Source organism: Rhagoletis zephyria, unplaced genomic scaffold (assembly GCF_001687245.7).
Source record: "Rhagoletis zephyria isolate East Lansing unplaced genomic scaffold, Rhagoletis_zephyria_1.1 Rzeph_scaffold_01032, whole genome shotgun sequence".
NCBI classification, from domain to species: domain Eukaryota; kingdom Metazoa; phylum Arthropoda; class Insecta; order Diptera; family Tephritidae; genus Rhagoletis; species Rhagoletis zephyria.
Genome location: NW_016158116.1, coordinates 123,521 through 133,628, shown reverse-complemented (window position 1 = coordinate 133,628; position 10,108 = coordinate 123,521). Strand labels below are relative to the sequence as shown.

At 38.5% G+C, this 10,108-nt stretch overlaps 1 protein-coding gene across 2 annotated transcripts; it reads left to right on the top strand.

Annotated features, from left to right (window-relative positions):
* The first annotated feature begins 4,733 nt into the window (after positions 1 to 4,733).
* Positions 4,734 to 9,017, top strand: LOC108362553 (probable protein phosphatase CG10417). 2 transcript variants are annotated; one of them, XM_017615587.1, is made up of 8 exons: positions 4,734 to 5,148; positions 5,266 to 5,558; positions 5,616 to 6,777; positions 6,844 to 6,912; positions 6,979 to 7,029; positions 7,094 to 7,407; positions 7,472 to 7,669; positions 7,737 to 9,017. In XM_017615587.1, exons 2-8 carry the CDS (start codon positions 5,448 to 5,450, stop codon positions 8,229 to 8,231), a joined length of 2,400 nt encoding a protein of 799 aa, XP_017471076.1. In that variant the 5' UTR covers positions 4,734 to 5,148; positions 5,266 to 5,447; the 3' UTR covers positions 8,232 to 9,017. The 2 variants fall into 2 exon arrangements, with proteins under 2 accessions (XP_017471076.1, XP_017471075.1); XM_017615586.1 differs by having other exon boundaries at positions 7,091 to 7,407.
* Positions 9,018 to 10,108: the final 1,091 nt, after the last annotated feature.

The following is a 10,108-nucleotide window of genomic DNA, read 5'->3' as shown; positions in this document are numbered from 1 at the left end:
CAAAACGCGAAAATTTTTGAGTTTGGTGCTTGGCGCGTTTTTGGTGCTTTTGTTTTTAATTTGAAGATACCAAATTAGAAAATCTTAAAAAAATGAAAGCAAAATTCATAGCAATCGTAAGTGTGGTAAGCAACTTTACAAAAATTTAAACAAAATCATGGCACAGTGACAATCATAAGCGACAACAAAATATGTGACAGCACCTTCAATCATGCCAGAAGAAATCAACCGTCGTGCAAGAAACATTGATTTTTATTAATTTGAATCGGCATCCTTACAATAAAATTATGTATGCATATATAGTCTATAAAATACGCCAATAAAAATTTGGTGCTTTTTCAAATTCAAAATTTGGCAATACTGCCTTTTGTCCGATGCTTCCTCTTTTTCTTGTCGAGTTCGTCTTGCTCTCTCATTCTGGTATTTATTGACGTCACGGCCAGTTGCTCTCAGCTCGATTGGCGCAATCTTGTATTCTATCATTCTTGCGTAGCAGCATATAAAATTTACTGTTGATAGAGAGGGAGAAGCAACGGCAACGTCACCGCCATTCGGTGGTGAGTTTTCGTTAAAGCTTAAGAGCGAAATACACCACACAAGCGGTTTGACAAACCAAGCGAAATTTCCCTTTGCTTCAAGCCATTTGTGCTGTGTATGGGGGTGTTTGAAGGTTTGACAAACCGCTTGAGGGAAATTTGAGCAAAAATCAAAATTTTTTGATTTTCTGGCCGCCATGTTGATGTTTGATCAAACCGCTTGCGTTGTGTATAGCAAAATCGCCTCATTCGCAACGAAATTTTCACCGAGTAAGGACGTAAGAGAGGAAAATGAAAGAAAACCATAATATTTAGCATTGCGAACTGGAAGAAAACTAAAATTCTTTGCTTGAACGAGTCATGTTTGCATGGTGTATGGCGAAATGGGAAAAGTAGGTTTGAAGAATGTTTGACAAGCCGCTTGTGTGGTGTATTTCGCTCTTTAGTATCCAGCTCTTAAGAAAAGCAAAAACTCCATATAAAATGACGTACAAGAAATGGCTAAGAAATTTTCTTGAGTCAAATTTCCTTAAAGCTTAGTATCCAGCTCTTAAGAAAAGCAAAAACTCCGTATAAAATGACGTACAAGAAATGGCTAAGAAATTTTCTTGAGTCAAATTTCCTTCAGGCCCTGTCTCCACAGGAAAACACTGATGTCGTGAAAACTATGTCACAAAATATATTTCCAATGGAGACCGCCTATTTCTCATGTGCTGCAATATATGTCAGCGCTTATTGCTTGACATCTATTGCAGGCAATTCGATAGTTTGACAGCCATATTTTCATTTGAAAGAAAGCGTGCTGGTGGTAACATCGATGAAATTTTTATATTAAATCAAAATAAAAGTCTGTTCCTTATTGGATTATTTATGATTACGTTTTAGGAAATTATTCAGCAAGTTTTTTAAAGATTTAAATGTCTTTAAACACCGAAATTGAGAGAATGTTGTCTGGTGGCGTCATGCGGCAAATGCTTATTTCAAGACATCAAAGTGCCCACACACAAAAACTTGTAATCACATTGCTCGTCAAAATGACAGTTGGTAGGCCATCGCTGTTCGCCTGTGGAGTTCTGCGGTAAGGCAGTTAGCAGTTCTTCAGAAATTTAGTACGCTTTCTACTACGGTTTTCTAAAGTTTTTTGTGAAAAAAGAGCACAAGGCAACCCAGGTTTGCAACAGAAATATATGCCCGTTCCATTATTTCTTGAGGAAAGAGTGAGGCAACAGGCTGTGCGTTATCAAAAATGTCAAAATTCCTTGGACACACACGCGAAATAATGGCAATTTTTTATTGACCGTTTTCTTAAGAGCTGGATCGTGTCTGCGTCAACCTACGTCTACGTTACGTCGTTGACTGTTTGCGCTTTAAGTCTAGCCGGAAAATGGCGAAATAGCAACACTGCTTGCAACTGAACAAAATTTATGCAGCGTTTTTGCTGCATTTAAAATGCAACATTTAGCACTTTCGAACATATGTTTTCGAAGAGCGTTCATGCTATAGCATTTAGCAAATGTACATTTACGCGAGTTCGAAATCGTATGCTTTTGGCAAACAGCCGTGTTCCAGTCTCTTATTTAGATCCGTATATATTACGATCAATTCTCACGCAGAAGAAAATGTGCAAAAACCCTACTGAAAAGGAAAAAATTAATTTTAAACCAAAAACTCAACACAAAAACTTGAATTGTTTTAACCATAACCAAACATTTGTTTGTGTATATATTCATTTGTCGGTGCTGTTAATTAAAATTTCCTCACTTAATTAGGAAACAAACCAAACAGAGTTGATCACAAATTGATCCAGATTTCTATCAGCATCACATCGATGTTGAATTTGCTTAACTTTTCTTTATCCAAATATGTAATGTAAAATAAAAGAAATCTCGATCGGCGATCACTGAAACGCAGCTAGCAACTGTATACTCGAAAAAGCAATGTTGCCACTTTTTCTCTTTAAACCATGTTCGAATCGTGGAAATTTTGGAAGATCACAGGGTTGCTTTTAGCATTTAGATTCTTAATGCAAGAATGGAGTTGCATTTAGTTGCATTTAGGTGACGAATTTTGTATGGATAAATGTACATTTAGAGTAGCATTTAGAGCTAAATGCTCTAAATGTGCTTTTACGCGTAAGCAAAAACAGCCCATTATTATCTTCAACGCCGTTGCATAACATACCGCCGGCGCAGCGATATGCAAATTTATTGAGATGCCACCTAAAAAAGGAAAGTTTTTTTATTAATGTAACACTCTTTCTTGCATTTTACTCTTTACATAATTTCAAACATTAATTACTAAAATAAAGAAACTAAGATTAGTTACAACTTAACATGAGTTTCTTAAACGAGTGCTGCTGAACCCAAGGGCATTGTCCACAAGGCCGCTGCGAACACCACGAAAACCAAATGTCTGGCAACTTGATTATGTATGGACGCTCACGGTTGCCACACACTTAGAAAAAATTTGACCAACATTTTTCAAAAAGAACAAAAGAGTTACCAAAAGTATTAAAATCTTTTTTTTTCTATGAAAGTTGCCACGCAACTGTTTTATTTATCTATCGATTATCTTTGTTAGTAGCTTGACTTCATCATTCTTTTATCTTTATATTTTTTTCCCCCAATAACGAGCCGTACGCTGTAGAAGTTAAATTTGAAGAACCTGTCCAAACCTGTTGAAAATTATTTTAAAAAACATCCACCTTATTTAAAAGGGAAAAAACCTGTTTTTGTTTTCAGTACAATTTTTAAACTTTCTTTTAGCTGAATAAAGATAAATTGCAAATATCTCGAAACCTTGTCCACAGGAAAAAAATTACTCGACTTTCGGAATCAGCCGCCTATTCAAAATAGTGGCAGAAAAAAAATTAAAATTTGTGATACAGAGAAATCATTGATTTATAGATTTCCATCCCTTTAGACCAATTCCTTGTATTTTTATTTGAATAAATTTATATATATTTCGTAACCAACCTTTTAAATTAACTTTAAATCAATAAACGAACTTTAACATTTTAAATAAACTAGTATGTGTGTAGTACGAAAATAAATCTCTTTTGAGGCAAGGATGGCTTCATTATTCCACAGGTTATTATTAAAATCTCGTCTGCATGTCGTTCAAACAATTTTTGGTGGAAAGATTCAAATAATAATCTTCTAATCTTGAAAGGACGTAGCCTACACCAAACCCCGAGCTTCTGATTGTACATGTGTATGTAGACATGTGCATATCGCCAATCATAAATCACAATTTCAAATCTACCCACCAAACAATTTTTGTTGCCGGCAATAAGAAAACGTTTCGCCCTCGGTAACAAATTTATTGCCGGTAATATTGCCATCGTGTCGATTTCCTATTACCAGTCGCTCTAAAACGTCCGCCGAAGGCAACTCGCCTGGGCGAGTCGTTTTCTTATTACCTGAATGAGTCATTTTCTTATCGCTTCAGGCGATATTTGGAATAATTGTATTCTTTTTAATACTTCAATCATTTTTTGTATACAAAATTGGAACTTATATAGAAACAGAAATAATTCTTTCTTTCCCTATGGGGCTTCCTATTTTTTCAATTCTGTCCCTGGTAAAAATTAGACGATTTTGGATAATACTATCAACGCGAAATTTATAAGTTTAGGAATTTTTGATAACTTATTTATTCCAAAGTTGACATAAAAGAAATGTTGTTGCCGATTTGTCACCACAGCAATAAACCGGTGAGTCCCCAATTTGTTGCCATTGACGATTGTTGCCTATTTCTCATGTTTTGCATGATGGTATTATCAAAAATAAATTCATTCAATAAGAAATTAACTGTGTGTATGTAATTTTGCCGCAATTGGTCTGAAAGTTACCGAATGAGATCGGATGTTACCAAATTACCAAAGAGAAAAAATTTACCAATTTTGGTAACATTTTACGTAAGTGGCAGCCCTGTTCACACTTTGTGTACTTTTTCGTTCCTAGCAAGGCGTATTTAACAAGGTGGTGTTGGCCGTATATAAGTAAAAAATTACACTAACAAATTATACGCTGATGTCCATACTGTCATTGGTATGAGTTACAACAAACACATCATTTTGACGTAATGGCCTCCACGGCGAAAAACTCAGCTGTCGCCCCAACACCACCTTGTTTAATACACCTTGGTTCCTAGTTTTGCATTTCTCTTTCATTCTCTTCAACTTTGCCAATTTCATTTTCGCCGCCATCGTTGCCTGCTACTTCTACGTCTGCGTCTGCAGGTCAACGCCTGGAAAAAACCGAAGAATTTGCATAAAAATAGTTAAAATAATAAATATTTCCATAAAAGTGTGTACCGCAAAGTGCAGATAGTGTTTATCACTACAAATAGTCAAATTTGTTGCTAAAATTGCCATCGTTTTTGCAATTTGTTGGTGCGAAAAATTGGGTGAAAAAACGCCGAAGCAATAAAAAAAGAAGAAGAAGAACAGCTGAAGAAGCATCACAAGGGGACGGAATTGCAAGCGTTGTTGCCATAAGAAGGCGTTGGATACACACAACGAGGAAAGCTGTCTAAAGCCAAAGGAGAGGAAAGCAAAAAACCAAGAGTTGGGCGAAGTAAAGGCGAAAAATAAAATCAATTATTTTAGGTAGGGGCAAAACCTAGTGGTCATTTGCTAAAAAGCGCGTCTTTAATTTTGGTTTACAAACCGAAACTTATAATTTTCGTATTTTCAATTTCTGCTTTTTCCACGTGCTATCCGTAGTTGCGCCAGTTTTGTTCCCGCTTTTATCTTGATACACCGGCGGTGGTAGCATATACACCGACAGCTTCCTTTCAAACCGGCGTTGCAGCATTGATTTTTCGCAGACGGAAATTATTTTCATTTTGGAAACGTGTTGAGACTTTTTTATCGTTAAACTGTTTTGACGCCTTAAGTGTTGCAATATGGGTGCGTACCTATCCGAACCGAAAACGGACAAGGTGTCTTCGGACGAGTCAAATGATATATTGACAGTGGGAGCTAGCTCGATGCAAGGTTGGCGCAATAATCAAGAGGTAAGCGACAATAAAAACTGCTAGAAAATTAAATAAATATGCTATTTGTTGTTATAGGATGCTCATAATTCCATTTTAAATTTCGATAAAATTACCTCATTCTTTGCTGTTTACGATGGACATGGAGGGGCGGAAGTGGCCACATATTGTGCAGATAAGCTACCGCAATTTCTCAAAGATTTAAAATCTTACAAAGAAGGCGAATTTGAAAAGGCTTTAAAGGAGGCTTTTTTGGGCTTTGACAAAACACTATTAGAGCCGCAGGTAGTGGAGATATTAAAAGTGCTTGCCGGAGAAATGGGCTTTGACGGAGATGATAGTGATGCACATGAAGATGATGAAGATTTTGAAGACTTGGCTGAATTACACGAGGAAAGTCACTTACCATTAGATGAAGTATTGGAAAAATATAAAGGTGGACCAGCCATGCCCTCTCTGAAAAGGGTAAAAGATGGGGTATGTGGAGCAAAACCGCTATCACCGTTTTTACGCGGCAGGCGCGCAGCATTCGTAATAGCCGATGCCACAAATAAAGCAGTTTTAGATCCAGAATCTAAGCCGCAGGGTTCTTCTACTTCTGCCGCCGCTGCAGCCGCAGTTTTATCTGATGAAGCTGGTTCGAGTTCTTCACATAAACCTTGTGGATCTGCTTCTTCGAAGCTTGTTTCCATCAATTCAGAGTCAGGTCCGAGTTCTTCATGCAGTGGCAATGTAGCAAAAATGGATACCGATGAACCGGAAGAAGACTCTACAGTTAGCAGCAGCAGTTCTAGTGCAAGCAAACCCAGTAATAATAATACGGTTACTGAAATAGAAGTTAACAAAACTGAAGGCGAGATTGAGAAAGTTTCAGCAAACGGTTCGATAGCCTCTGCGGGTACTGCTACGGCATCATCGTCGGCAGCCAATATTGACGTTTGTCCTGACTCTTCTCACACTAAAGAGGTTGAGCAAAATGGCAGTGTATCGTCGTCGGAAAAAAAATCAATAAAAAAGCAAAATTCTCCTGTTGCTGATATGGACACTACGGTTTCCGGTTCAAATGATGCTGCCAAGCGAATACAAAATGGTACCATCGGTAGCACTTCGTCATCTGCAGGAAACAAACAAGCAGCCGGCAGCACTACAATTACATCCACCAGCAAGGAATCCAAAAAGTTGAAGAAAACTGATATTAGTGGGGAAGATGAATCTACTGATGATGATGCTGACTATGAAGGTGGCTAACATAAATTTGATTTGACTAAGGTATCACAATTTTAATACATGAATTATAATTTAACAGAAATTGCAGAAGAAGGTGATCCTAGACATGGCTTGCCTTACTCTTCAGAAGACGAAGAAATAGAAGAAGGTAGACAACAAATATATATTATGGTTTAAGAATCGTTAATATGCATATTTTAATTTCCCTTTATAGCTGAGAACTCGAGTGTATATTCATCAGATGAAGAAATCGAAGAAGAAGAAGGTAAGTTAGGCTAAAAGATAAGCATATATACATACATACATATATGTGCATGCCTATTTAGCAGAAGAAGATGAGGAAAGCGCCCTTGCCAATGAGCAGTTCTGTGCAGATATGATTGAGGAACCTGGCAAAGATAGTGGCTGCACTGCTGTAGTTGCACTATTGAACGGCCGTGATCTATTTGTAGCAAATGCGGGTGATTCCCGTTGTGTAGTTTGCCGCAATGGCAAGGCAATTGACATGAGTTTGGATCACAAGCCTGAAGACGAAGAAGAATCCGCTCGTATCGTTAAAGCGGGGGGTCGTGTTACTTTAGATGGACGTGTTAATGGTGGCTTGAATCTTTCGCGAGCCATTGGCGACCACGCCTACAAAATGGTAATTTAAAATAGCTTTGCAGTGAGAGTTTTCTTTCTGTATTGTTTTTTTTTTTTTTATGAAGAATTTGGAACTTCCCGCTGAAGAACAAATGATATCGGCTTTGCCAGATGTGCGAAAACTTATTATAACACCAGAGGACGAGTTCATGGTGTTGGCTTGTGATGGCATTTGGAACTACCTCTCTAGTGAGGAAGTGGTTGATTTTATACGCCAACGTTTGAAGGACGATACTAAAAAGATTTCTCAGATATGTGAGGAGGTAATTAAAGATTTAGCAAATCCTTGCAGAAATGTTGCAATTGAAGGTATGCTTTTTAATCCTTTAGCTTTTTGATACTTGTTTGGCCCCTAATACCATTGGTGATGGCACGGGCTGTGACAATATGACAGCAGTCATTGTACGTTTTGAATCTAAAATTTTGGACATGCCAACTAAAATTAATCCCGAAGAGATAGTGCTTATCAAGGATGTTGTCGCTAAAACCTCTCCCACCGGTGGTAGTGCTCAACAAAAGGAACAATGTCTTAAACGTGCGGCTTCTCCCACATCCGATGAAAACTCCAACGAAGCCGAAAACGCCAACAAAACCAAACGCTTGAAGACTGACGAGGAAACTTCCTCAACAACCAATACAAAAAGCCAGGCTCCAGTTGAAACATCCACATCTAGTAACAGTAATACCGATGCAGCCAGTAGCAGCACATCAGAGGCTGCGGCAGCAGTTGCAAGCATTACAGGGCAAAAGGGTTGCGATAGCAACACCGCTGCAAGCAACAATGAAGAAGTGGATGCTGACAATATTGCGGTGTCCTCGACGTAAATTTCAGTCTTGCGTTTGAGCATACACATATGAAATTTGTTAATAACAAAAAGCGGTAAAAATTTGGGTTTGTGGATTCCAAATTTCGGTTAGCTCCAATTATTAATATAAAAAAGGAGTATATGTTTTATTTTTAAGAAAATCACATAACCTCGTCTACAAGAGAGTTTTTATTTTTCACAATGGCTAATATTAAGATTTTAAAACGATTCAAACAAGAATTAATACCAAGTTCACAGTGAATGAGTGTAATGCCTTTTGTACGAAAATTTGACCCAAACCAATAACATAAAACCTCCGGTAATTTTCTATCCACAAAACGAAGTACTGTATAACGTCATACAAAAAATGGTCATATAACCAATCCGTAGTGAAATTTCTATCAGCTCATAGAGCTAGGAACTTAGTTTGGGACACAGCAAACTTTTAAATTTGGTACTTTATTTCAATGCCATTGCACTATGATTATATCGACGAAATAGCCAATAAACAGGCCAGCCAATCGTTCAATCACTTTCTTGTTGCATATCCGTAAGCAAAATGAGAATGCGGATAGAACGAGGGCTTTGCAGTAAATTTGGTTTTCATTAAATATATATTTTGTAAAGCAAATTATAGATAACAAGTACGTACATACTACATATACAAGAAGGCATAATTTTAATTAATTTACAAATTCAACATACACGTAATACGCAATGAAATAATAAGTAAAATGAAATAAAATATCTAGTATTTAAATAAAGTAAGTACCCAACAGTTATAAAAAATTAGTGTTTTTGTGAACCCATTTAAATTTACGGCATATGTAGGTATATAAAAAAAAGAAACATCTGTCAAAAATTTAATTGACTGTCACGCATTAAATGTCAACCACTAGTGTTGGGAGTATGGAGTACTTTTGAGATTCAAGTCCTTTTTTTAATCGATTGAATGCTACTTTGGAGTACTTAGTATCGATACTTTTAAAAATTAGGTACTGTCGATCCTTTTGAGAATCGAGTTCTGAGTACTTTTAGTGTCGATGTTGTTGTTGTTGTTGTGGCGGCTACAACAACCCCGCCCAGGACGGTTGGTGTCTCAGTCGTTGTCGTCAAGTACCACTAACGGCAGCCCCAGGAAGCGTGCAGCTTCTGTGGGGTTGGTCCACAAGGACAAGGCCGTTAGGGTTGTCGGGTTTTCCGGGTATGCGAAGAGATGTTTCGAGTCATGTGGGGTCTCTCCGCATGCCGGACACTCATTTGGCACATCCTCATTCAATCTACTCAGGTAGGAGTTTAACCTGCTGCAGTAGCCGGAGCGAAGTTGTGCTAGTGTCGTTCTTGTCTCCCGAGACAGATGAAGCTCCGTCACTTCTGTGTCCGGGGGCGGTATGTAGTCAGTCTCGAGTTATGCAGACTCTAGACCTGTGAATGCCGTTCAGGGCCAGTCGGTAAGCTGTCGGGTCCAGAGGTTGCTTGATGAACCTCTGGACTTCGTCCGTCAGTTCATATAGATGCCTCCTGACGTGCCTAGGCGAGGGCTCCTCTGCAAGCAGCTGTCTGTTTGGGTGGCCACTTCTGTGGCTCCCGATCAGGAACTGCTTGCAGAACATTATGTTGTGCTCCTTTACGGGGAGCATTTGCACCTCGCCGTGAAGATGGTGTTCGGGCGATATCAGGAGGCATCCTGTCGCTGTCCTAAGTGCGGTGTTCTGTGAAGTCTGTAGCTTCGTCCACTGCGTCCTACTAGTCCCCAGCGACCACACTGGCGCTGCGTAGTTCAAAACCGGCCGGCCTATTGCCTTGTATGTTGCCAGCAACGTTTCTTTGTCTTTGCCCCAAGTACTGCCGGCTAGCGACTTGAGGACCTTGTTGCGGCTCTGTACTTTATTGACA

What these genes read in the sequence shown, in the direction of transcription:
- LOC108362553 (XM_017615586.1), top strand. Translation starts at nt 5,448, where the DNA reads ATGGGTGCGTACCTATCCGAACCGAAAACGGACAAGGTGTCTTCGGAC. An exon ending in GTTGGCGCAATAATCAAGAG is followed by an intron (nt 5,559 to 5,615) that starts GTAAGCGACAAT and finishes TTGTTGTTATAG; the next exon opens with GATGCTCATAATTCCATTTT. An exon ending in AGAAATCGAAGAAGAAGAAG is followed by an intron (nt 7,030 to 7,090) that starts GTAAGTTAGGCT and finishes ATGCCTATTTAG; the next exon opens with CAGAAGAAGATGAGGAAAGC.